Source organism: Homarus americanus, unplaced genomic scaffold (genome assembly GCF_018991925.1).
Source record: "Homarus americanus isolate GMGI-L3 unplaced genomic scaffold, GMGI_Hamer_2.0 scaffold11151, whole genome shotgun sequence".
NCBI lineage: Eukaryota > Metazoa > Arthropoda > Malacostraca > Decapoda > Nephropidae > Homarus > Homarus americanus.
The window spans coordinates 450,394-477,245 of NW_024737446.1; the positions used below are offsets into that span (position 1 = coordinate 450,394).

Below are 26,852 nucleotides of genomic sequence, written 5' to 3' on the forward strand. Positions count from 1 at the left end.
CAGTATTTAAAAAAGGAATTGGGTGAATACACGTAATTGCAGGGTCTCAATTGTTTCTCTTACTTTGACAACACAACATACATTTTTAGTTTCTCTTGATTTTTATTTTTATTTTTGTATTTATTTATGGTTCTTTATTATTATTATTATTATTATTATTATTATTATTATTATTTTATTTTTAATTTTGTATTTTTATTACTGTATAATTTTTATTTACTATGAATTATTATTATTATTATTATTATTATTATTATTATTATTATTATTATTATTATTATTATTACATCCCCCAAGCCCCGATGTGGGTCAGTGAACTTTGCCCGGGTGGGCTAATCCCCGTGTAAAAAAAAAAAACAACAACACTGGAAGCTTTTAGGTTATACACTTATGCTTAGATTTGTATTTCGTATTGTAAAGTCGATTCGTATTATAACCGCTCTGTATCACATTAATGGACGGAGATTTAGCCATACAAGCTTGATGCCGTCGTCCATAACAGCCTTAAGTAACCAAGTTAAGTAATGTTAATGATCTTACATAAAGTTCAGAGGTTTATCTGTGTACGTATTTGATATCTATAAGTATTTTCTTTCCTAACCATGAACTGCAACTTCCCCCCAAAGCTTTATATATACTTCATAAGGTTCATGTCTTTCTATTGTGTAGTGTTAATCAAATTATTCAAGTATTGGTGAATTGTATAATAAAACACTAACTTTATGTGTCTCAGCAGCAGCGACTTATGAACGTGAGATGAGAAACACTTATGACTATATTGAGACATAACTTTCATTACGTCGTAATAAACCAGGATTTACATCTCTCAGGAATTTTAATTAAGTGTTTTGGATCACTTACAAACCACATCACCAGAATCTCTTCCCACAATAGCTGTCGATGACGAATATAGCCGTACAGGTATATATATGCAATGTCAAGTATCGTTCCCACGACGACTGAACGATCACTTGGCATTGGTCTGTGAGTCTTATTCTACAAATCAATATAACAAAGACTAAAATCTATCATAACAACTAAAATCATTCATTCTTTACTACTTACAATACCATATTATAGAGTCAAGTCACTAACCAGGATTCCAATCTTGTACGAAGAGTCAGCCCCCGAGCACTCAATGATGGCAGTTGGCTGGGACGGCATTACGTGCTGGATTCTGGCGGCCACTTCCACTTCACTCTGACCGGAGACGTTAATGATGCGATTGGCACCAAGAGTCTTAGCAAATCTCAGACGACCTTCATTAATGTCTGCGGGAGTACAAAGGAACTTGGGGTGTTTTTCTTAATTTTTTTCCCTGTTAAGTTTATTATAACTGTACTTCAGTTTTTTTTGTTTGTGTGTGTGCGTGCAGACTCACCATGCCAAAAGCCCACGAAGATTTCAACAAGCCTCGCCTTCTATTGCATGACACAGAGAGGCAGTTCATACACACGTTGTAAATATTGTGGTCAGTTACAGTGACTGATCCAACTACAAATCCTTACAGATCTTCAAATGTTGTTTAGTATTGTACAAAGCCTTTTCCCTTTATTATTTACGATTTATATATTCAGTATACAGTATAGGTTAGGTTAGGATATGATAGGCATACATGTTTAAAGTACATGTTTACAGGTCAATACGGGTCTAAATAAACACTAGAAATACTTTGACATTAGTAACACTCATATTTATTTATTTAAATCATTATTTTGGACTAAGATATTCATAGCCGCAATATTCAATGGTTCATCTTCGAGAGGTTTTACTGAATATGTCTTAACTTATACTAAAACCAAACGTATTGCAAGTGCAAAGGTCCCGCTAATCGATTAAAGGTGTCAGTCCAAAGTGGCTGCCAACTGACCAAATGTTCACCATCCGTTACAGTATGATACCACTTAACCAAAAGTGTCACTGATAAACACTGACCCGTTATACAGACAGATGCGGCACCCATTGCTTTTGCAGTGAGTAGTGTTAACAGTCCAATGGACCCGGCGCCCAATACCAAAACAATGCTGCCACCGCCCACTTCGGCTCGTCGGCATGAGTACACGGCCATTGCCAGTGGCTCCAACATCGCTCCTTCCTCGTCACTCACGTTTTTTGGCAACCTGGGGGCAGGTAGAAGGGGGTCAGTTGGTCTCAATAGCTCACGGCCTAAGTATACACTAGGTTGCCCTATTATAAATAATTATTGTTTATTGATATTTGCGTCTTAATTAATAGCTCGCCTACACAAACATCAGACGAACTTATGCTCTACCTCAGCCGTGGGTGTCGTTATCGTCTGTATTGACAATTGGTAATTCATTTAGGCTAGGGTTTTAACTGGCTATATTTCGGCTATCCTTTACGCACTTCACTTGAACGTTGAAATATAACATCATTTTGCACTACTAGCGAGCGACATTATCTTCACATAAAACTTGTTAAATGTGGTTTCTCATAAAAATCAATATTCCACTTGTATTATACAGTATATTGTAGTTAGTTCTTTATCCACAGCGAACCGAAGAGAAGATGAGTAAATGAAAGAATGACTAGTAACAACGGTCCCAGAACACCTCCCTGTGGTACACCCGCTTGTTATGGGCACACACGACGATTTCGCGCCATTACTCACCACACACTGGTTATGGTCACGAAGTAATGGTCATGATCCACGCCAGGATGTTACCCCGAATTCCATACCTTTATATACTTTTTTCTGTCTCACTTAATCAAAGTACAATGGTGTCGCATAAATTTATACTCTATTTTTTTCGTAATTTAATTAATTACCCCTTCACCCACCCATCCTGCCCTGAGCCGATCAGTGGTGAAGAAGATAAAAGAACTTTTTACTTTTATCCTCTTCACCACTGATCGGTTGGTCAGCCGCTTGGGCGATAAGTCACGTCTCTGTTACACACTGTTGGCAAGTACTGGGCATGCACTGGCTCCTGAATGTATTTGCCTTTAAAGGCTTCAAGAGTTTATCCACTGTACATGATCAACCCAATGTGAAGTTGTAAATCGATTATGACAGAATAAACATCAACCATTCTCCAAGTGTGTTTTAATTGAGTGAACGGCTGGCAGTACTGAGCTATTCATGCAGTAAACACGTACTAGTGCCATCTTGTCACTGAAAAACGCCCAACTTTCTACAAATAGTTATCTTGATTAATTGTTCTTGCTGTAATATTCTTCATTTTTCTACAGTAAGTGATTTTGATGTATTAGAACACAACGATTTTTTTTAATATAACATTATCTAATTGACTAACTACCTCCCGGTGTTGCTAAGGGGACAACAAGATGCCTACTATACTGTATTTACATTTATTTACCTTTGTAAACTTATTGTTTTATAAATCTTATGAATATTCTAAAACATGTACTTTCTTTTCAATCACACAAGTCAAGTTCACGGAAGGTATATATCAAGTAATAAACATAATGATAATAATAATAATCATAATAAAAGATAAATGTAGTAACACAACGGGTATGCCCAGGGCCAGGTTGGACCGGTCCCACAACCTTGGTCTTCCATAAAGTCTGTGAAGCAGGTGGTTTAAGGAGCCACACCCACGATTCCCATAACAGTTTCTCATTTCTCAGGACAGTAAGTATACTTTATACTTTTACTTTTTTACTTTTATCCTCTTCGCCACTGATCGGCTTGTTAGCCGCTTGGGCGATCGGTCACGACTCTTTTCCTTTATATTCTTCACCAAAAGGTCGGCTCGCTAGCCGCCCGGGCGATCGGTCACGTCTCTGTCACGCACTGTTGGCAAATACTGGGCATGCACCGGCTCCTGAATGTACCTGAACCCGCTCCAGTGTTGGTCAAGTCTTCTCTTGAAAGAGCTCACACTCGGTGCCGTCACAACACTTTCTGGTAGATTGTTCCAAGAGTTTACAACCCTCACTCCGAAAAAGTTTGCCCTCACGGTTTTCCGGACTTGCGGCTTCTTCAATCTTGAGCTGTGACCCCTTGTGGGGCGAGCGTCCGCCAGCTCCAAGTAAGGACACTCAACTGAGTAGTGCCCCCTGAGATGCTTATAAACCTCAACTAGGTCCCCCCTTGCCCGTCTGTAGTATAAGCTAGGCAAGTTCAGGCGCTCCAATCTCGCAGGGTAGCTGAGATGCCGAAGTGCAGGCACCAGCTTGGTGGCCCTCCTTTGAACATTTTCAACCAACTGACAGTCCCTAGCATATCTCGGGGACCAGATGGGGTGACAGTACTCCAGATGGGGAAGCACTTCACTCCTGAAGATCGTCACGAGGGACGGACCGTCTAGATATCTGAACGACCTTCTTATAAGACCCAATAATTTATTTGCCTGATTTACCTTCTTCTCACAATGGCCGAGAACTTCAGCTCATATAAATATTCATTTGTTTATCTGCGGAAACTTCGAATCCTCTTTCACCGATTAGTGGTGAAGATGGTAAAAGTAACAGGATTCTCATTGTAATAAGTTAGTTATAGTCTTAATGTATTTAGTACGGAGGTAATCAGAGACGTGACCGATCGCCCAAGCGGCTAACGAGCCGATCAGTGGTGAAGAGTAAAAGCTAGTTACTTGGTGAATTCTAAATATCTAAGGTGTATCATGTTTTTCGTTCACATTTTTCATAACTTCAACAAAAGGATATTGAAAATTTATATATATATATATATATATATATATATATATATATATATATATATATATATATATATATATATATATCAAAGGTCCAAAAACTCGTAAACAGAGAACGATGAAAACAATTCAAGTATCAAAGATGCCAATATATTGACAAAATAACTCAGAAGACGTACAGAATAAGGGTATTGTTTTGTTTCTTTAGTACAGTTTTCCTGGTTGGCAAACTGTTATATAAAGATAATATATCTATATTAGAAACAATTCCCTGAAAATCCAGTAACTGACTAAATTATAAGAGACAGAATACTTCCCAGCGACCTTTCTATACAAATTAAGTTACCAATTACACCTTACCATCAGACCTAACCTAACCTAAAATACTACATTACAGTACTGTACTGTACTATACCAGTATTTTAATTTTACGGAAAAGAAGAGTTTGTGTGTATCGCCAAACTAATACAACAAAAACTCAAATCATTTTCCATATTTTGGCATATTCTTAACACAAGAAAGAATCTGTCATCCTCTATACAAAAAAAAAGTTCTGGTGTGATTGTAATAGTTAATGACAAGGGTCCAAGTTAATCAACCACCCAATGAAATATCTCTGTTGAAGAAAATTTATTTCTAACCTCAAGAATAAGCAAAATTAGGTGGAGAAATTGCACTTTTCCTATTCTGATTTTCCCCTTAGTTTTTCCCATAAATAAAAATGCTTTACTTTTACTTTTATCCTCTTCACCACTGATCGGCTCGTTAGCCGCTTGGGCGATCGGTCACGTCTCTGTTACACACTGTTGGCAAGTACTGAGCATGCACTGGCTCTTGAATGTATCTGAACCTGCTCCAGTGTTGGTCTTGAAAGAGCTCACACTCGGTGCCATCACAAAACTCTCTGGCAAATTGTTCCAAGAGTTCACAACTTTCACTCTGAAAAAGTTACCCCTCACAGTTTTCTGGGCTTGCAGCTTCTTCAACCTTGAGCTGTGACCCCTTGTGGGGTGAGTGTCCACCAGCTCCAAGTAAGGGCACTCGACGAATAGTGCCCTTTGAGATGTTTATACACCTCAATTAGGTCCTCCTTTGCCCATCTGTACTCTAAGCTAGGCAAATTCAGGCGCTTTAATCTCTAAGGGTAGCTGAGGTGCTGTAGTGCAGGCACTTTGGACATTTTCAATCAACTGACGGTCCCTAGCATATCTCGGGGACCAGACGGGGTGACAGTACTCCACTGACAAACAGCAATAAAATATTGCTGTGCTCGTCCACTTGATGCTGGCTGTTTGTGTGGCCTCCTACTGTTGAGACACTTCACAGTGATCAACTAACCCTGAATGTCAAGACAAGCCAGGGCACTTTTAAAGCGGTCCATGAAGTTTTAAGATTTCAAAATGATGTTGCGATGTTGCAAAATCACTCTTAACACTAGACTATTTTTTAGCCCATTTCACAGTCCCACTTTGGCCGCTGTCATTTAATACACTCTTCAATATTTCCGCTGCTGCCTGAAGAGATTCTCTGCTCATATGTCAGTGATGAACATCATCTGCAACAGTTGTGATTAATGATTCTTGAAGTTGGTTTATATTTTTTATGATCTTATTCACGTTGTTTTTAAATAGTAGAGGGACAACACACTACCCTGTTACCCTCTATTGCTTATACCAAACCATTTACCATTTTCAAAAGATACACTGTACAGTATTTACTTTACTGATGTAGGAGATATAAGTATATTTTATTGCTGTTTGTAATTAGCCATTTATTCTATATTCTGACAGCACTTCCATTATTTGCAACTTGGTACAGAATCAAAATATTTCTGTCAGGTAAAATTTTGTACATACCCCATGCACATAACTATATACTGTACAATACTGTACCTAATACTGTACAGTATATTGATTATCAGAAAACTTGGGTTAGAAACATGCAGATTAGGAAATCTTTTTAATTTGGGAACTAATAGGCCTAAAAATATAGAGTACACTACTGTACAGTACAGTACAGTACCAGACATGAAAAGATAATTTGAAGGTAAGAGGATGCAGTCCCCAGTAGACCCTAGAATGCAATACATGTACTGTACAGTATAAAAAAAATAATAATTACTGTATTAAAATTATGAAAAGTTGATCATTAAAAAACCAAGTGAAATAATTGTTAATATTAAAGGTGTATTAAAATTTTTTACTACTGATTTAATTATCTGAATATCACAAGGATTGGTTTTAACCATTTGTGGTATTGACTCACTCTAGAAACTTGTTCACAGTCAGACGTGTAAGTACAGTACAGTAGTGTAAGCTATAGAGCAGACTTAAACATTATCACTGTTGGGTATATGTATTATTGTACTGCAGCTATTATAACACATTACTGTGATATAATTGGGGTTGTTGTACAGTTTAGTCAATTCTATCTCTATTTTTATATTTGCCCAACAAGAGGAAGCCAGGCCGTTTTAAGAGATGTCACTATTCAAGCTGGACCTACACAACCACATCCTGCCAGAGACATGGCCTGACCTGAAGGAACGCTATGGCTATGGTGGCTTCATCCAACTTGACCACGCATCACAGTGTACACCAGGTCAGTACTGCACTCACCTACCCCCCCACTCATTCATCCTACCCTCCCATCCCACACCCTCTCATCCCACCCTCTCACTCCACACTCTCATCCCACCCTATCACCATCCTACCATCTCACTCCACAATCCTACCCTCTCACTCCACACCCTCCTCACTACCAAAATACCTACATCAAAGCTTCTCCTCACCTTTTACTTTACAACAATCAGGGAAGGCAAATATGATGAAGGACGGTCAACTGTTTCGTGTGATTGAGGACAACTGCTGGAGTGCCGCCGCCCGTATCAGGGACATGGATAACACTGGGGTCACCGTTCAAGCTCTCTCGACTGTGCCTGTCATGTTTAGTTACTGGGCTAAACCTGATCACACATTAGATTTAAGTAGGTGAGTAAATTCCTTTGAAAATTGAGTATAATCAGTAATATATCTGGAGTTAGTTTAGGTTAGGTTGATTTAGGTTGTTAAGTTGGATGGAAATATTGATTACCGGGGTAGTTTTCGATATGAAGTTGATTTTATTCTAGAACATTTTGATGGGGATGTATAAGGTGAGCATACTTATGGTTGTCTGAGCTTATTTCAGTCGGTCTCACTTTACTTCACTATGTCCAGCAGGAAAATTTTACCAAGACTGATGACTATTTCTGGGAATACTTTTATAGGAGTAAGGTTGAGCATCTCTTAACTCAGCAACCTTGGGACTTGGCAGAACCACATCATAGAATTTTCCAGTTCATTGGTGTTTACATATTAGTTGTAAGGTAAAAATTACTTACAGAACCATAATGCAATATTGTACAGTACTAGGTAATAGTAGTTTATCTTCTTTGCACTCATTAACTAAAGGAATTAGAGCTTTATGTTAAAGAATAAAAGTTGTTTGTTAGCTTCTCATTGCAGCATTACAATTGAGGGATCATGGATTGACAAAATAAAACTTCAAATTGCATGATTTTAAATGAGGTTGATGAAGTGTTGTCATGCATCATTATTGTGCATGTCCATTGTTATGTTCCAGCTTTATACAAATTGCAATGCCCAGTCTTTAGATAATCCAAGATGGTCATGTGCAAATTTTGTGTCAATGGTAGCTAGGATTAGTGGAGTTAATGGTGTGATGAACTGACATGTGTTGTGGAGGTAAACTGTACCTTGGGTGTTATGGGGCAGCACTGCAAGCCTCCCCTCCCCCCCCCCCCTATTATCCTGTTTTGAAATATAAACACTTTATAACCATGTATAATTATTTTTGTATTACAGGGTACAGGTACAGTACAGTACAGTATATAGCATTTCTCACATGTTTTAACCATAACACAGGTTGCTGAACGATGATCTTGCTAAAACAGTGAAGCAACATCCACAAAGATTCGTGGGACTTGGCACTATACCTGCCCAGGCCCCAGAGCTTGCTGTTGAAGAACTCAAACGACTTAAGGCAGACCTTCACTTCCCAGGCATCCAGATTGGCTCACACATCAATGAATGGAATTTAGATGCTAAAGAACTGTATCCTATATGGAAGACTTGTGAAGACTTAGGTTAGTGATAGATGCCTTTGTAAACTCTCATCAGTTACTATTTTTCAGTAACAACAAAGTGAAAAGTGCAGGAGAGAGAGAGAGAGAGAGAAAGAGCACATTTTGAAGCCCAGTATCAAGCCGTGGGTTTTGTAAAGGCTTCAGCTGTGGGTAATGGCCACAAGATAGTTTTGTTTTTCTGATACATATATTTACCGTAGTTCCTTCACCTAGTAATTACAACAGACAGGACAACTATCCTTCCCTAGCAGCCAAATTCTCTCAGAAAATAAACATCTCATCGTCAACATAACAAACAAGTAAACAGGGTGATCGCCTGTCACTCAGAACCTAAGTATTGAAATATCACATTAGCCACTTATCAACTGTTTGGGCACTCTATCCAGTGTTAGTACAGGAGGAAACTGGGAGACCTGTGGTAGTGAGGATCACAACACCCTTCTCACGTGTGTCTGGGCCGAGGCTCGAACTCTTGACATATTGGTGAGAGTTATGCGCGTTACCGCTGTACCACCACCACTAGAGTATGTACAAAATGTTTGTGACCAAGAGGCTTTCAGAAAGTATAGTACTGTATGTACAGTATATAATTTCAGATTTGGTACATCTACTCCAAGAACCCGTATATATTCAATAACATCCTCAATATTCATTTGGACAAAGTGCAGCCTGTGATTGGTCACTGGTGTGACATGAACACTACTACAAATGGCAACAGATTTACAATGGTACTGTACAAATTAAATAAACTTAAGTTATTTTTAATTACATGTACTTTATATACTGTACTGTATTTGTAATGCATATCATCACAACAGTTTTTTTAGAACTGACCATGAAATGACATCGTGAAAGGATTAAAATAATAGTTTAGTAAATATAACACGATGCAGTGACCAATATACTGAAGTTGTTTTGTGAATCACCAGGCTTGTCAGTGTTTGTACACCCATGGGACATGCAGATGGGTGGGCGATACAGCAAGTACTGGTTACCTTGGCTGGTGGGGATGCCGGCAGAGACTGCCACTGCTATATGTTGCATGCTAATGGGCAATGTATTTGAACAGGTGAGCTCAAATTTTGTACAACTAACAAATAGACAGTTTTAATCTGGTAATACTAAACTATGAATGATGCTTAAGAGAGAAAACATTTGACTATTTACAGATATCACCAAAGACAACTAATATATTATGAAGTGAATATAATCAGTCACTTAATACTTAAGATAACCTCACATTGTGTTCTGTTTTATGCAGATTTCTAAAATGTATACTGTTGTAATCTCGCTACAATACTGTTGTTATTGGTGATAACGCAAGAAAGATTAGACTAGTTGCAATGGATCAGTCTATAAAACTACTATTTTTTTAACTGAATGAATTCAGTCCTAAACCTCTTCCTAGAAACTAGATTTTACTGTACAGTATATATAGTGTGTATGTGTGTGGACATATACAAAATCTTGAGAAGGTAAATAATGACTTTACTGTACTGTACACCAGTTTCCCAGGCTGAAGGTGTGCTTTGCTCATGGAGGAGGATCCTTCCCCTACACGGTGGGTCGTATTCAACATGGATACAACGTGCGACCTGACCTCTGTGCTACAGAATGTAACACACCTCCTCGCTCCTACCTGGGCAAGTTTTGGTGTGACAGTCTTGTGCACGATGCTGATGCCCTGAGGCTTCTTCTGAAGGTTTGTGCCTTTATATACTGTATCTTCTAAACCTTTTTGAGAGTGCCTGAAGGAAGGCTAATAAACTAGTGCCGGCACTCAATACATACAGTGAGTTCTGCTATAACGCGTGTTTTGATAACGCGAATTTGCTCTAACGCGATTTATGAATAGAGGAACGATATTTGTATAACGCGAACGCTTGTTTGCTGTAACGCGATTTTTGCTTACTATTTCTCCAATTTTGTGGTATTAACTGTGAATATGGTAAAGAAGAATATCTCCAAGAAGCGTTCTGGTGATCGAATTCCCGTTGATGATCGTAAAAGAAAGGATATAACACTTGAAGAGAAGCTCGATGTTATCAACCTCAAAATCACCCTTCTCCCCCATCAAGTTATATTCATATTTTTTCAAGGTAATGTGTTACATTTACTGTATGATTTCATTATTAGATATGAATGTAACATTTATTTAGACTGTGCTATCCTTTGTGTTAGGCTAACTACTAATTTTTTTTCGATTTCGAGTAGTAATCTGCACCTAACCCTATTTTCTCCATAAGCCCTGTTATTTCTATTAAGTGATTTTCTATAACACGATATTTTACAAGAACACAACTATCGCGTTATAGCAGAACTGACTGTACCCAGTACTTGCCAACTGTGCGTAACAGATGTGACCGACCGACCAAGCGACCAACGAGCCGATCATTGGCAAAGAGGATAAAATATATAATAAAAAATATATTTAAAGAGCTACGTACTGTATGTGGTATTTTAATTGAAAGATAAACTGTATATATGTTTGAAGCAATGTGCTTAAGCCTTTAAGTATTACAGATAAGTGTAGTCACCGCTGTATATATTGACAGGTTATAGGAGAACGCCGCGTCATCCTGGGCTCAGACTACCCCTTCCCCCTCGGTGAGCTTCATCCTGGGAAGCTAATTGAATCTTCAGATCTTCCAGATTCCCTCAAGAAACAAATTCTTTTTGACAATGCCCTTGACTTCCTTAATCTAAAGGCATCACAGTTTACCAATTAAATAGTGGAGAGGTTCTCAAAATACATAAAAACCTCAAATATACTACAGTACAGTACAGTACATCTTAATGTAAGGTTTTATAATCTGCATCACTCACTTTGTCCCCTTTGTTATAAAATGGTGCTTCCTATGTTAACCCTTTATTAATAATGTGTGGGCCATTCACTGAATGACCTGACCTGTGAGATGCTATACCAGCAAGGCACGGGATGACAGTCATTTGTTAATAATGCTGCCTTGTTCACCCCAATGTAATGACCTGAACTTTCACTTTACATTTTGTCTCTATAAGTAATTTTCAGTTTAATTGTTATTAAAGTAAGTTTTTATTGTTTTCAAATGTTTAAATAAAAAGTTGCCAGAAAACAAGTGTGAAACTCATCCTTCAGGTACTGTACAGTGCTTAATTATGTGTTCCAGATGTCACCACAACATGTTTCTCATTACTACTGTACGTATTACCATATTCTTCTTCAGCCTGGGAGAGTCGCCCCCTCCCGCTCAACAGCTACGCTATCTTGTCAACAGATGTGCCATTGGGATGAGCTGCCCCCCCCCCCCCTACCCCTTCTTTAATGTCTGATTATGCCCCTGTTCATGACTTAACTTCAGCATCTTACTGATAAAGAAATCTTAGCCATTATAAAACCAGATTAGGTGCAAACCTATATGTCTATTATTGTACATGGTAAGCCAGGAAGGAATTTTAACAACTTTTAACAGTTTCCCAATTGGCTCATCTCTGAAGTAGTCAGTCATTCAGACAGAAAAAAATTCTTTTGCAAGGTTAAAACTCCTAGAAGCCAACTTCATTCCTAAGTGAAGATTTGTGCACCTGAAAAAATTTCCCCACCTTAAAATGAAGGAACCTACAACCTCCTGTGAAAAGAAACTTGCCTTCAGTTCCCTGTTGATGTGGTCATATATTCAATGTTCAATATAACACAAACTTTCAGAGTTCTCAGGATAATTTCCATAACTTCTAAAACTAAAATCATGAAAGTTCACCAAACTCCTTCATTCCTGAATATAAATTATAAACACAGACTTTATACTCCCAAGGTTTCACTAAAGGTAATGAACTTATTACACTGTACTGTATTTAGATATTGTGTTCACTGAGGTACAAATGCATACATAAACCAAGTTGAAGCAGTTCATTGTCGTCACACACGTGTGGTAACTTACTTGAAACAGAGGTCAGCAGGGTGAACAAAGTGCTTGGTGAGGGTACCATCGACTGGTGGTGTGGCACAGAACCTCATCTCAGGACACACATTGTATTGGCCACCCTTGCAGTACTCACACTTCCTACATGGGACGCCAGGTTCAATGGCCACCCGATCACCTGTGAAAATACAATATTTCATTTCACCAACAACCTCGAGAATGTGATGAAGTATGTATGTATGTAAAGTACAGATAGGGTTTAGGTTAGTATTCCAAGATATGAACTGTAAAGATATTTTACATTACTTTATACATTTAGTTGTGGTAATTACTGTTTTGATTAGGTCAAAGAAGGCAAGCATGAACTCAACATGCTTCTCTGTTAGTCGCTGTAATGCTATAGTGCTTCATCTTGTACAGGATGCAAGATGGTGCCTAATAAACTAGCCCCTGCACAAATGTGGTGGCATATCAGAAATCTGAGGAGAATGCAGGATAAACTGCCTTTCAAACACATACACACACATTATACAATAAGGACACATCTTAGTAATTGAGAGTTGAACTGAATGACCTGGTTTTAGGTTGTGGACGTCCGAGCCGCAAGTGACCACTTTGGCAGAACTCTCGTGGCCCAACACAAGAGCAGTTTCCACCACATTGCGGACTGTGCGACCCCTCCACCAGTAGGCCACATCTGAGCCGCAGATCCCCACACTGGCCACATGCAGGAGCACGTCTGCATGATGTACATCCACATTATTGATAATATTAAAAAATTAATTAAAAAAGAGTAAACAGTTATAAATAGGGCAACTGTGAATGACACTGCACAGAAAAGTAGAATATGTCTATTAATTTTATAAATTGTTTTTTCTCTGATGCTTCATTTAAAACAGACTCAACCCTTCCCCTCTGTCTCAATAGAAGAATTACATTAATTTTTCTATTATACTTAAAGCAGTGTCCACCTCCTTAGTCTGAGAAATAAGAACAAAGAATGTTAAAGAATTAAATAGGCCATGAGACAATAATGTCCCAAAGGGATGAAGAAACTGCACTATTTGAGACTGAATGTGAGAAGGACCTAGGTGTGTATGTTGACAATAAGCTGAAGTTCTCGGGCTATTGCGAGAAGAAGGTAAATCAGGCAAATAAATTATTGGGTCTTATAAGAAGGTCGTTCAGATATCTAGACCGTCCCTCGTAACGATCTTCAAGAGTGAAGTGCTTCCCCATCTGGAGTACTGTCACCCCGTCTGGTCCCCGAGATATGTTAGGGACTGTCAGTTGGTTGAAAATGTTCAAAGGAGGGCCACTAGACTGGTGCCTGCCCTTCGGCACCTCAGCTACCCTGAGAGATTGGAGCGCCTGAACTTGCCTAGCTTATACTACAGACGGGCAAGGGGTGACCTAATCGAGGTGTATAAGCATCTCAAGGGGGACTACTCAAACGAGTGTCCTTGGAGCTGGTGGATGCTCGCCCCACAAGGGGTCACAGCTCAAGATTGAAGAAGCTGCAAGTCCAGAAAACTGTGAGGGCAAATTTTTTCAGAGTGAGAGTTGTGAACTCTTGGAACAATCTACCAGAAAGTGTTGTGACGACACCGAATGTGAGCTCTTTCAAGATACTTGACCAACACTGGAGCGGGTTCAGGTACATTCAGGAGCCGGTGCATGCCCAGTACTTGCCAACAGTGCATAACAGAGATGTGACTGATCGCCCAAGCAGCTAACTAGTCGATCATTTGGTGAAGAGAATAAAAATAAAACGACAAAACAATGGCTAACATAACTTCCCTAAACATTACTGTATGATTTAAGTATATAGGAAAAACACAAACATTTAGAAACATTTAAAAATAAAAATGTTACAGTACAATAAAACTGTACCATGACATGACTTCCTAAAAACAGCATATTACTGTCTATGTTGGTTTAAATTAAGTTAGTTAAGCAGACATAATTGATGAAATGGATTCATAAACTGACAAAATTAATCTTCAGTATATTATATTATTGGTTATAGCCTGGTGTTAAAGTTCACTGCTGGCTGGCTGGCTTGTGCTGCAGTAGTGACACCCCCTGATCAAACTAATTTTAGATTTGGACTTCCCCGGAGAGAACCTTTAATAGTATATATAAGCCATCATATTAGGTCACAAATACTTGAAGAGGATGGTCGGGCCTTAGCTTTATTACCTAGAGAAAATGGCCAAAAATGTAGAATGTCTTCGATCACAGAAGACTTTCAAATCGCCCTTCTAACCATTCATTTTACAAGATTACAAACATCCCCACACTCACAACCCTGCCACATTGCCTCAATGCATTGTGTTGATGATATTATGTTATTACTGTGCTTCAACAACTAAGATCTTTAAGCTCATAATAAGGTTAGTTGCTGCATCAATCCGTCAACAATAAATATTCTGAGAAAACTCTAATGCACCGTGATAAATAAACAATGACATAGTTATGCTTACACATTATTATCATTACACTCCTCTACCCTATGGTGCTAAAGTATCTACCATTACTGGATTATTATATGCATAATGATTACAAGAATACAATACTGAACGAAACCACATGCAGTACACTGTACTCTTAATACGTTGCCTAACTTAAAATTTACATCTCGTTTTCTTTAACCCTATTTCCACATTTCTGAAATAATGAGACAATTAATTCCACCATTTTCAATCAAGTTACAGTAATTTTATAAATAACGTAAAACCAATGACGTCTTACCTTCAGGTCCTGGCTTGGGCACCGGCCTCTGTTCCTGTGGGGACGAAATTTTTTTAATATATATTGCCTGGAAACCTTTCGTGAAGAACAACTTGGAAATTTTTTAAATGTGTAACTCTTTGTGTGTAGAACGCCTGCATTTGCCTAGCTTATACTATAAGCAGGCAAGAGGTGGTTTAATTAAAGTCTATAAACTTTTCCAAGTTGTTAGTCTCTGTACTCCTAAAGATAACCATATCACCACCTATGTATGAGCTTTTTTTGTAACTTTGTTATGAACTTCAATGTCCTGTGTTAATACAAGAGTAAACCAGAGTACCATGAGGAAACTCGTGATGTTTGGTGTCACACTGGAATCTGGATAACACCCTCCCCGTGTGTCTCGTGCCAGGACTCAACCCATGACATGTTGTGGGGAGAGACGCGTTACCAGAGACCGCTGTACCTCTTTACGTCTATTATAATAACTAATAGTAAGGTTTTTTGTGTGTGTATATTTTATTTTGCATTACCTCCTTTTAATTTGTAACATACAGGGTTGAAATTTGATAAGGTTATGTAATGGAAGGTGTAATCTGGCGGTCAGTTCCGCAGGAATTTGGTACAGTGTGAAATTTGGTACAATTAAAAAACTAACGTCAGATACCCCAGCTAGTATGTAAACGTATACAGTACAGTGTGTAATTTAAGGTAAAAAAGGAAGTAAAGAGGTTTACCATTTCCCCACTTCCATGATTATTTTTATTTCTCACACACCTAGTAACACAGGCAGGGCCGGACTCAGGAGTGAGCAGCTGCCCAGGGGCCTCCACATTTTACAATATTTTATTTATTTGTTTACTCATTTGGATTATTTTTATTTTCATTCTTTAAAATTCATGGGAATTTGTAGACTATCAATAAATATACAGTTAATTAAACATTTTTCCATGTTCTAATTTCCTCAATATAACTGCATATGGCTTCAAAATTCTCCAAAGAAGTGTTCAAATTTCAAAATTTTCCCGGGGGGCTTACAGCGCCCCCCGGAACTCCCAGATGTTTAGGCTCGCTTCACTTGTAGTGGATACCTCCCCTACAAACACTGTTTGTCGCTGAGTAACCGACCCGCGAATTCCCCAGTGTATGCCTCGTGGTCTGGGTCAACCAGCGCCGCCTTACATGACGGAGGTCAACTACTAAGCCACACCTACCTCCGCTATTTAAGACTTGACCTCGTGGTGACCTCTCTTTTTTCTACCTACACCAACCAGCCAGCAACACCTCCTCCGCCTGCCTGGCGGTCCTCGCTCCCGCCGGCGAGCACGGCGACCCACAAGCTGTTCTCCTCTGAGCATCCTCACCAACCAGCTCTCTCTACATCACGCTTGTAACCATGCTGCCTTCCCAGCACCAAGCTGCATTGTACATCCAATACAACATGTATACAGAGAGCACATTGTGAGTTTCCTTTCTCCACCCCATCCTGAGTGTGAACCCAAACATCTCGTACCCCACACACTCGCCACCCCACCCTCTTGGGTAGTTATAATGAGGGGGGCCTCCACAAAGAGGCTGCCCATGGGCCTCCACTGGTCTAAATCCGGCACTGAACACAGGGTAATATCCTTGGTTGTTACACATTAAGGAAAAACTGCGCCTGGTTATGACGCTGTTACTCACCAGTCTCATGTCTTGAAGATCATACAGAACTGCTGTCAGGTTGTCACTCATGTTTAGTTCCACAACTAATTCTCCAGCCGAATTCCTGCTATCTGATAATACGCCACTAACCACTTTCACTAAGTTCTTTATCCTGATCTAATATAATTTAAATATCTTATTATTCCAAAAAATATTCAATCAAACATGTACAGAGACTATGTATGTCTGAGTGTCCATGCAACTGACCCACTCGATACTGTTGGTGTTCACGACACTGTACACTCTTAAATAGCAACTTGTGCTTTACCTTTACTCTCCTAGACACACTGACCGGCCTGATAACGCTTGGGCGGTCGGTAACGTTTGATACACAAGTACTGTAGGCAAGTACTGACTTCAGAATGTATCTGTACTTGAGTCAGTGTTAGTAAATGATATCACTCGGTGCCGTCACAACACTCTCTCGCAGGTTATTCCAATAATTCACAATTATCACTCCAAAACAGTTTTTCCTGACAATTTTCTGAACTTGTGGCTTCTTCAACCCGAGGTTGTGACCCCTAGTGAGGCGGACATCTCCCAGTCCCACACATGAACTCTCGACTGAGCAAAGTGCTCTGATGTGGTTTATAAATAAGAGAGGCAATTGTAGACGTTCTAATCTCTGGGTACAGGATGTGGTGGAGGTGTGGCATCAGTCAGCTGGTACTCCGGACGTTCTCAGTTAAATGACTCATGACTGTCTCTAGCATATATCGGGGATGTGCTGACTAATATTAACCCCTTAGATATTAACTCTTCTGCTGAATAAAATCGTCTGGCGTTAGACAGAATAAAATACTTAAAGGGATACTTAGCCCTCTAAAGGGTTAAGGGAGTTGTGATGTGCTGCTATGTTATAGAAATTGTGATGTGCTAACTAATATTTAAATTGTGATGTGCTAACTAATATTTAAGAAGTTGTGATGCGCTGAGTTTAATATTAATGGAACTTATGATGTGCGGTTGTAATATTAAAGAAGTTGTGATGTGCTTCTGCAATATAATGAAGTTGTGATGTGCTACTGCAATATAATGAAGTTGTGATGTGCTACTGCAATATAATGAAGTTGGGATGTGCTAACTGTAATATTTAAGTTGTGATGTGCTAACTAATATATAAGGAGTTGTGATGTGTTAACTGAAATATTTAAGGAGTTGTGATGTGCTAACTGTAATATATAAGGAGTTGTGATGTGCTGCTATTATGTTAAAGTAGTGATGTGCGAACTGATATTTAAAGAGTTGTGGAGTGCTGCTGTAATATTAATGAAGTTGTGATGTGCTGACTAATATTTAAGAACTTGTGCTGTGCTAACTGTAATAAAAGGGAGTTGTGATGTGCTGCTGTAATATTAATGAAGTAGTGATATATTAAGTGTAATATTTAAGGCATTGTGATATGTTGACTGTAATAATAAGGAATTAGTGATGTGCTAACAGTAATATTTAAGGAGTTGTGATGTGTTTACTGTAATATTAAATATTCTTCAATATCATGATGTGCTTTGATGACATACAGACTGAAATTCACCCCCCGGGACTACCAGAACAATACAGCATATCCCAAATAGCTACTAATATCCAAGATGGCAGCCCCAATATGAATGAATTTGTCTGAATGTCGTGTGTTAATCTCTGCATCTTTATTTTCGTCCATAACTGAGGTTTTAAAGGCCAGTAAAGTCACTGCAAGCATCTCAACTTTTGTCAGAATATAACAAATACTTTTTGAATGAGTTCTTGTTTATTCTCACTCATCATGCACGGCCCAGATCTCCTGCCAACATTGATCTTAACCAGGATTTTACCCTTCTCAATGTGCTGAATGATATCTCCACTGTGCATGTTGTCATGGGTAATGTCAGAGCAATAATGAATGCATGAATAAAGGCAAGTGACAGGGGGGTTAGAAGGTTCAGGGGAATGATAAAGGGGGAATGGAAATGAGTTTTAGGAGACGAAAGGTGCGGTGGCTTAAACACTGCTTGTTTAATAGAAGGAAACAGATCGGTGTGTTTGAGCAAAAAATCATCGGTCCATCAACTCAGTTCTTCTTTTGAACCTTTGGCATTTGAACGGTGTTTCTGCCAGCCACACTGTCTGGAAAGGGTTAGTTCAATGTCCAGCTCTGTTGCTAATAGTCATCATCTATAATTACAGTACAGTACATGACATTGGTAGTACAGTACAGTACAGTACCACGACACTGATAGCACGGTACAGTACAGTACAGTACATAAAAAATCACCATAAAATCTTAATAACAACTAATCAAAAATCACAATACAGAACTGTTACACAAAAGACTTGATATGAAATCATGGTACCACAGCAAAAATCACATCAATATCTTTTAAAGTACCAAATTTTTCTTACATTTTAACCTTATGTATTCCAACGGAGTAAATAACTGAATCTAAAACAGAAGTAGTCAGTGTCACGACGATGTCTTGTACAAAACTAAAGTAACTATATGATCTGATTTACTTTACCAATGTTGTCAAACCGCTGAGCCTAGAGTCAGGAACTCACATACCACACCTGCTAGTCTGACCTCAGAAAAATGACCACGTTAATCTCCTGACCTGACCAAACACTGCCCTCCCTTCCAAGATTAAAGTTGTAGTTGGGGAGGTAGAGTAATTACCGGTATAAGATCAGTCCTTGTCACTTGAGTTGCATTTCTACTAAATCTGTCTTATGAAAGGAGGCCGGAGTCATAAGGACATCATCAACATTTTATTGACATTTTCCGAACTTGTGTGAGGAAAGTTCAGGACATATTGACTTTTATTGAGTGAATATTTTCTCTCATTATGTCCAAGAGTAATGAAAAACAGATCAATAAATCAAAACCATTTTATTATGATCAACACAAATTAAAATAATTTTAAACAGAGATGTCATAACAAAGCATTAAACTGTACAGTATATTATACTATAAGAGCAACATTGATTATATAAATTGTAAAGCCTTTTCCTTAACGTATCTCGAGCACCACTTTTCCTGTAGACATTCTTTCAGTCATGAAGGCAAAAGCTGATTTTGTATCTTCCAGCTTGAACAGGGCAGAAATATGTGGCTTGATAAGACCCATCTCATGCATCTCTATTATATCTTCCACTGCTTGTCTGAAATTGAAATATTGAAACTAATTTTGAGTTTTATGCTAAAATATAAATGCAATTCTGACATAATGGTGTCACGTGGACATTATATTAGAGTTTGCTAAATGTGTGAATCCTGTTCATGATGTCACAAACTTCAACTAATGTCAACCAAATTTTTCTCTCAAGAATGAAAAATACTGTACACTGAACACTCTTCCCCATGATTGTACTGACCCAAAGTATTGTACTGCATTACATTACAATATATAGTATAAAAATCCTACACCACAACGACATATTAAAGTTATAATTATTACAAGAGGTTTACGTTCCTGAAAAACCTCTCTTATGCCATGTCATGTGTTAGGTATGTGTGGTAAAAGTGGTGGGCAGACACTTCATCACTGGTCTACTGAACACTGTGTTATATTTAATAAACTTACATACTGAACCAGTGCCAAATTGTCTTAGGACCGGTAATATAAACAAAGGTACAAACTCACCTGTACACATTGTTGTCAGCATCTCGGTAGTGTGTGAGGGAGAGCCCTATAAGGGAGACGGCCTTGGGCAACAGCTGGCTGGTTTCAATGTGAGGGATGACTCGACTAGCAAAGCCAGCCACTATCACACTTCCCTCATGTGCCACGCTGGAAAAATTAAATCCCATTTTATAACAGAGGCCTTGAAATATTGGGACAGTACCAAAAAATCTACAGTTCCTTTTCATCATCATTATAAACACATGATGAATAAATAAGTGAGAACCTCCCTCACCCCCCTACCCTGCAGACACCCCTCCCTCCCTCCCTCCCTCCCTCATATATACCAGAGGTCAGGGGTCACATATGGAGAGTTGGTGTATATTCATTTAGAGTACCTGCAAACCCAGGAATTATGAATGGCGAGGATCGATTATTATATACCGGGGTACCTATTTATAAAATAAAAATATGGTACTAATAGGTGAAATATACTGAAAACATGGTACTAATAGGTGAATTATACTAAAAAAATATGGTACATACAGACGAAACAGCCAGTGAGTCGATATGTCAAATTAGCCAATAAAAAAAAAACCACCTGTCTATTTAAGAAAACGATGACCTACCAAGATAAGCAATCATTGAAGACATCTCCTCCCACAGCATCAAAGATGATGTCTACGCCTTTACCACCAGTCACTTCATTTACCTGTAGAGAGAGAGGAAAAGAGTGAGTTATTTGCATAAACTTATAACTGTACAGTACAGTATACAACGTTCATAAATTCCTAACGGTGCTATTCGACACTATGAAATGAAAGTCACATAATTAAAGTGATTAACAAAAGGATGTGGTCACTTATCTGGTAACTTTTGTTTCATAGGAACTTTCTCAATAGAGCTGTGATGAAAAGGTCAACAAATTTCTTAACCACAGATATTTCCAGACAGCAGTACTGTATCAGAGGTGCTACTACACTTAACATAACATAACCTAACCATAGTTATTTCCAGACAGCAGTGTCAGGGGTCTTACTACAACTGAAATTTCAACCAGTAGTATTTTTCTAGGTGTGTTTGAGTCACCCCAGCCAGGCATCAAGTTTTAATATATGATTCCTTTATTTATCTTAACAACAATCAAACTTTCTCAACAGTAAATGATGCAGGTAAGAACAGTATAATATGAACCATAACATGAGATTATCCACACCTTTGCTATAATGTGTTTCTTGTTGTATTTCAGGGCTGCCCAGGCACCTTTCTGTCTAACAAGGTCTGCTTTGTCCTCCGTGCCACACACACCAATAACCTGTAACACAACAAACAACTTTATATTTAGTGGTGACAAAACAATAGTATGTAAGCAGTCAGTTTAGTGAGCTGTTGTCTTTACTGGTGGCAAGAGAACCTTTCCTCTAGGTGAAGGCAGGAGAAGTGTGATGTATGGCAGTGAAACGTGGATGACATCGATGGAAAAATTCAAACCTGAACTCTGAGGATACTGGCGTTGAAGCCCATCTGCCCAACATGATGGCTTATTTGTTCTTCTTTCATTGAATATGACCTCAAAAAATTATAAGGAGGTTCTAGATGCATTAAAACAACCTTCAGAAGACTTTGGAATGACTGCTGCACCGCTACATACAGTACAGGATTAATGTCAGGTTTCCCAGGTTGCTCAGGTCTAGATCAAAGGTTTAGTGTTTTGAACTTCTACTCAAATCAAGCAGGGAAGGATAGCTGGCCATAAAAGGATATAGACTGACTTTACCCACCCATACAGATTACATTGAGAAAAATAATGGGTTAAGGTTAATGCTACTGATTATTGACTTTTTCTTGAACAAATGGTTTGTATTCTTAGATCCATACAGCCTGTGACTCTCCACCTATCTTGTAAACATAGCTATTAGTTCTGTTCGACTTCACATTCCTATCATGAACTCACTAATTGTACAATTATTACTTAATATAAATTTTATTTTTTATCTGCTGTGATGCCACTTTTATTATTCTATTTGGTTAATGACAGATGATTTTATTCAGCACAGGAAATCACACACACAAATGGTTAGGTACAGGTGTTAGGATAGCAACACATATCTAATTACATTCCCCTTTGACTGTATAAAATATCTAGTGTAATATAAAAGATGAAGAAATTGTCATAAATATACCTTAGCTTTATAAACACTGGAAGCCAAGTCAACAGCAGCCAGACCCAGACCTCCCGCAGCGGCCGTGATCAATACTGTGCTGCCTTCGTGTACTCCCGCCCGACGGTGTAATCCAATCAGGGCGGTGGCGTAAGTGTCGACCAGAGCAGCTCCACTGTCAAACCCCACTGCATGATCTACCATCCACAGGTCCTAAATGATGATGAAATACAGTAAAGTATTAGTTTACAGTCACGGATAACTGAACATGTACCTCACGCTCCAAAAATTATCTTTACGATTTTGTGTTAGACAATATGACACAATGGTTGAAGGATTTTGACAACCCTAATAAGACAACAGGAGTCGCAGTGTTCATTTTGAAATTTAATTGACCTCTCCATTTGGATACTTCCCTGGCTAGAGAAACAAGACGTGACCTGCAATATCATCATCACTTCACTAGTTGACACAGGTATAGCCATGGTAGTAGCATGTCAAAGACATTATAGTACTGTCCTGTATATATCAAATGCTGTGTGTTAAGGTCTCCACTACATTACTTCAAAAAAAAAACCAACATATAATTCATAATACACTGTGTGGAATAAACTGTATAAAGGTACAGCCTCTCACCTGCTCTGATATAACACATTCCTCTGCAAAGCCGCCCAGATTTTCCTTGCTAATTCCAATGACACGACTGCCGACTGCCACACTCTTGACATCTTCTCCCAACTCCATTACCTCACCACAAATTTCAAAGCCAGGGACAAATGGGGGCTTGAAAACCTGGTCATACCTGGGAGAAAAAAGTTAATAAATGTTATCTTTTCACAACTACAACCCTTTCCTGCCAAACTGCTGGGTGTGTTGGGTGGCTCAACTAAAGATGAACTCAAAAACTCTCTCAGGATGATAGTTACAATAAAAGAAGACCAACTAACCAGAAAATTAGCCCTGGCCACTACTGTCTATTGGAGAAAGACTGCCGATGATATTTGAACTGAACAATGTGTGGCAGACCATTGTGAGGAGGATGGACCCTGGGGGGGGGGGACTGTATTAAGTGTAGAGGAGTAAGGGTTAGGTTTGGTCACTGGTCTTTCTGTATTCAATGGCAACATCCATTCCATTTAAAAACCCTTTTCTATAATAACTGATTGATCCAGATGTGTTTGGAAAAAGCTCAAAATATGCAACAACTGTCACTAAAGCATGCTACAATTGGCTGTCAAAGAAGGAAGACAATCTAATGCAGTACTGTACCACAAACCAGCTGTAATGCCTCACAAAAGAGAAGTTTGTAACATACAGTAACTACAGAAGATGAACTTACTTATTCTCCATCATTAGCAGATCTGAAGCATTAACTCCACAACTATACACTGCAACTCTGACCTGTACACAGAAGACACACAAAAATACATTACATTTGGTATTTAGTTCCTGTGGTCGGTCTAGCAGGAACCACAACTCCTAGCCTTCAGTATTATTGTCTGCAAGTTGGAAAAATACTAAATCTGGCTCACGTCTAGTCAAGAGTTTCATGGATTCTAGATCATTTGCTCGGCATTTGCTTATAAACTACAATTCACTTACTTGGCCACTTTTAATTTTTTTCCTTTTAAAATCTTGAATAACGAGGTCTTGCCCAAAGTCCTGTAGTACAGCAGCTCTGTACGTGGAGTTATTCCTTATGGTGGATATACCAAGGTTACGAGGTGGCTGTTGGCCTGAAGAAACAACTGATGTCAAGAGTCTGGGAGCAAGTCTGCAGAAACGTCGCACCACTGTTGACGCCATCTGTCGAGGAAGGTGTTAACTTAGCTTCATACACCTGACAGTATAGAGATGTCATATAATGTACTGTATTAGTGCAGTATTGAGCTATGATTTTTTTTTTTTTTTACGGGGAATAGCCCACCCCGGCACAGGTCATCGACCCACAACAGGGCCTGGGGGGCAAAAAAGTAGGAGTAAAAATAAATTAAAAATAGAAGAGAAAAAGACTAAATTAATCCACGCCACGAAGATGCCAGAAAACCAGCTTTTTGAAATGAGACAGATTGTATGAGTGTGCAAACACAGAAGTAAAGTTGACTAAAATTTATTATACATATGTTTATTTATTTAAACCTTTCACAGCGGGAGGTTACCCTAAGCTGAATAAAATCGTCTGGCGGTAGCCAGAATAAAATAGCAAGTGCGTGACACGCGGTGAAAGGGTTAATGGAGATAGGTTTTAAAATATTCATTTCACAAAAAGTTTTTATGTTAGAAATGTGAGACAGAGCTTTAAAAAAATCAAATTTGCTTCCACTTTGGAAAAAGATAAAATCCTCAGCGTTGCCCACATAAAATACTTAAAGCAGCAAACTTGCAGCGAAGGGGTTAAGGTGTGCTACTGTCCTCTAGTATTACCTGAATTGTATACACAGTGGATTAATACTGGTCTATTGACTGTCCGCAGGTTCCTGCCACGTTTACCCGAGGTTATATTCCTCACTTAAGAGTCAGTTGTCTCCTCCTTGTAGGTTTGGTTAGGTAGGGTGGTTGGTTGGTTGGTTTCTTTGGTATGAGAATAGTTTTTTTATTTTTTGGGGTTTTACTCAAATTTGACCTCCATTTTTGTGTAAATTAGCAGTTTCTGTTAAAAATTAAAATGTTCATATTTTGCCAAAAACGCTAATTTGCACATACATACTATACAATTGGTGAGCGGACGTTTGAACCACGGTTATGTTAGTTTAAATTAGGTCCTAACTATCCTGGACCAAACCAAACGACCTACATTAGTACTTGAAGTCTGACTACACTGTACTGTGTGTTAAGTATTCATCCTTTGGCTGTCCTCAGGTTTTGGTACGAGAACAGGTTTTTTTTTACCCATTTTCGGTTTTAATTAAAATCTGACCTTCATTTCTTGGGCAAATTAGCGTTTTATGCAAAATATGACCATCAGTATATAGAGAGAGAGTACAGGACAGTGATGCACTACACCAACTACCTCACAGGTCGTCAGGGCAGAGCTCCACACCTTACTTTAATGAAGTATTTGTCCATGATATGGCTCAGCAAACTCACGTTCAATTAGCTTTGAGTAAGTTTCCATGAATGTAAAGATAAAATTTGAGAATAATGAATATAATAGAGAAATATACTTGAGGTTGTTGCAGAAGCTTCCCTACCAGGCGGCAGTAAGGCTAAGCGTTTAATGTTAACACGAACAACACAGAAAACAACTTTTTTATTTTCAGGTCTCATTAACTAAATAAATCTACAAAAAATTAGCAAAAACTAAGAAATTATAATTATTTTGATGTTAGTTAAATTAGAACAGCCCGTTTAAAAAATAAATAGTAGTAGTGATTGTGTTCGTAGTATTTTATAACATTGGCTACACTGCATGTTACAGTCAAAGTCTTCACTAACGTCAAACATTTACTACAATATTATTACTTTCATCAATCACTAACAAACACCATCACAGTCTTCTTAGGATATTAATCAAATTCATTTTAATGTAAATCAAGGCATAATTTTTTTATTATTTATAAATTTTACAATTTACATATACTGTATACATAAATATTACATATTAATTCATTCTCAACTGTACCGAAGACAAACATTAATCTAAAAATTACATTACCACAATTATATATACTTAATTGCATCTTTTCTTGACCCTTTGTTTCCTCATGATGTTTGGGAGTTCATCTTTCATTATCGTCTCCACTTGAATAATTCAACTTTGGTACAGTACTTTAATGTTCACCACAAATTATGTTTCAATTTTTTCCACTCACCTCTTCCTGTCAACCACAACCTCTGAGATTCTCTTGTTTACTAAATCTTCCTCACTCCTTGGGTGTTGAGGACCATGTCTAAAAAAAAGATCTCTGGTCTTCTGAGCTTTGTAAGACCTGACCCAAGGTGAGGTGATGCATTTATAAAGCTTG

The 26,852-nt window shown here is 38.4% G+C and overlaps 3 protein-coding genes across 9 annotated transcripts in view; 1 reads left to right on the forward strand and 2 right to left on the reverse strand.

Moving 5' to 3' along the window:
• Nucleotides 1-17,782, reverse strand: part of LOC121873440 — a 43,295-nt gene extending 25,513 nt beyond the window's left edge. The window contains exons 1-6 of the mRNA XM_042377019.1: nt 17,109-17,782; nt 15,447-15,480; nt 13,267-13,431; nt 12,711-12,870; nt 1,936-2,120; nt 1,096-1,271 (exon numbers count right to left, since the gene is read on the reverse strand). Coding sequence (XP_042232953.1) covers nt 1,096-1,271; nt 1,936-2,120; nt 12,711-12,870; nt 13,267-13,431; nt 15,447-15,480; nt 17,109-17,159 — 771 coding nt within the window. The 5' untranslated portion in view covers nt 17,160-17,782. The remainder of the gene's footprint in view (nt 1-1,095; nt 1,272-1,935; nt 2,121-12,710; nt 12,871-13,266; nt 13,432-15,446; nt 15,481-17,108) is intronic.
• Nucleotides 3,194-11,888, forward strand: LOC121873442 (2-amino-3-carboxymuconate-6-semialdehyde decarboxylase-like). Of its 3 annotated transcripts, none has more exons than XM_042377022.1 (8): nt 3,194-3,212; nt 3,510-3,619; nt 7,100-7,247; nt 7,459-7,636; nt 8,573-8,793; nt 9,723-9,862; nt 10,301-10,495; nt 11,349-11,888. In XM_042377022.1, exons 3-8 carry the CDS (start codon nt 7,127-7,129, stop codon nt 11,520-11,522), a joined length of 1,029 nt encoding a protein of 342 aa, XP_042232956.1. In that variant the 5' UTR covers nt 3,194-3,212; nt 3,510-3,619; nt 7,100-7,126; the 3' UTR covers nt 11,523-11,888. The 3 variants fall into 3 exon arrangements, with proteins under 3 accessions (XP_042232956.1, XP_042232955.1, XP_042232958.1); XM_042377021.1 differs by having other exon boundaries at nt 7,104-7,247; XM_042377024.1 differs by lacking the exon at nt 3,510-3,619 and having other exon boundaries at nt 7,104-7,247.
• A 2,193-nt stretch (nt 17,783-19,975) lies between the features above and the next one.
• On the reverse strand, nt 19,976-26,105 carry LOC121873443 (quinone oxidoreductase-like protein 2 homolog). 5 transcript variants are annotated; one of them, XM_042377026.1, is made up of 9 exons: nt 26,052-26,105; nt 24,490-24,693; nt 24,227-24,288; nt 23,524-23,689; nt 22,909-23,100; nt 21,942-22,040; nt 21,355-21,437; nt 20,747-20,893; nt 19,976-20,264 (listed from the first exon to the last, which is right to left on the reverse strand). In XM_042377026.1, exons 2-9 carry the CDS (start codon nt 24,691-24,693, stop codon nt 20,114-20,116), a joined length of 1,104 nt encoding a protein of 367 aa, XP_042232960.1. In that variant the 5' UTR covers nt 26,052-26,105; the 3' UTR covers nt 19,976-20,113. The 5 variants fall into 5 exon arrangements, with proteins under 5 accessions (XP_042232960.1, XP_042232959.1, XP_042232961.1 ...); XM_042377025.1 differs by having other exon boundaries at nt 25,975-26,098; XM_042377027.1 differs by having other exon boundaries at nt 25,898-26,098.
• Between the last annotated feature and the right edge of the window lie 747 nt (nt 26,106-26,852).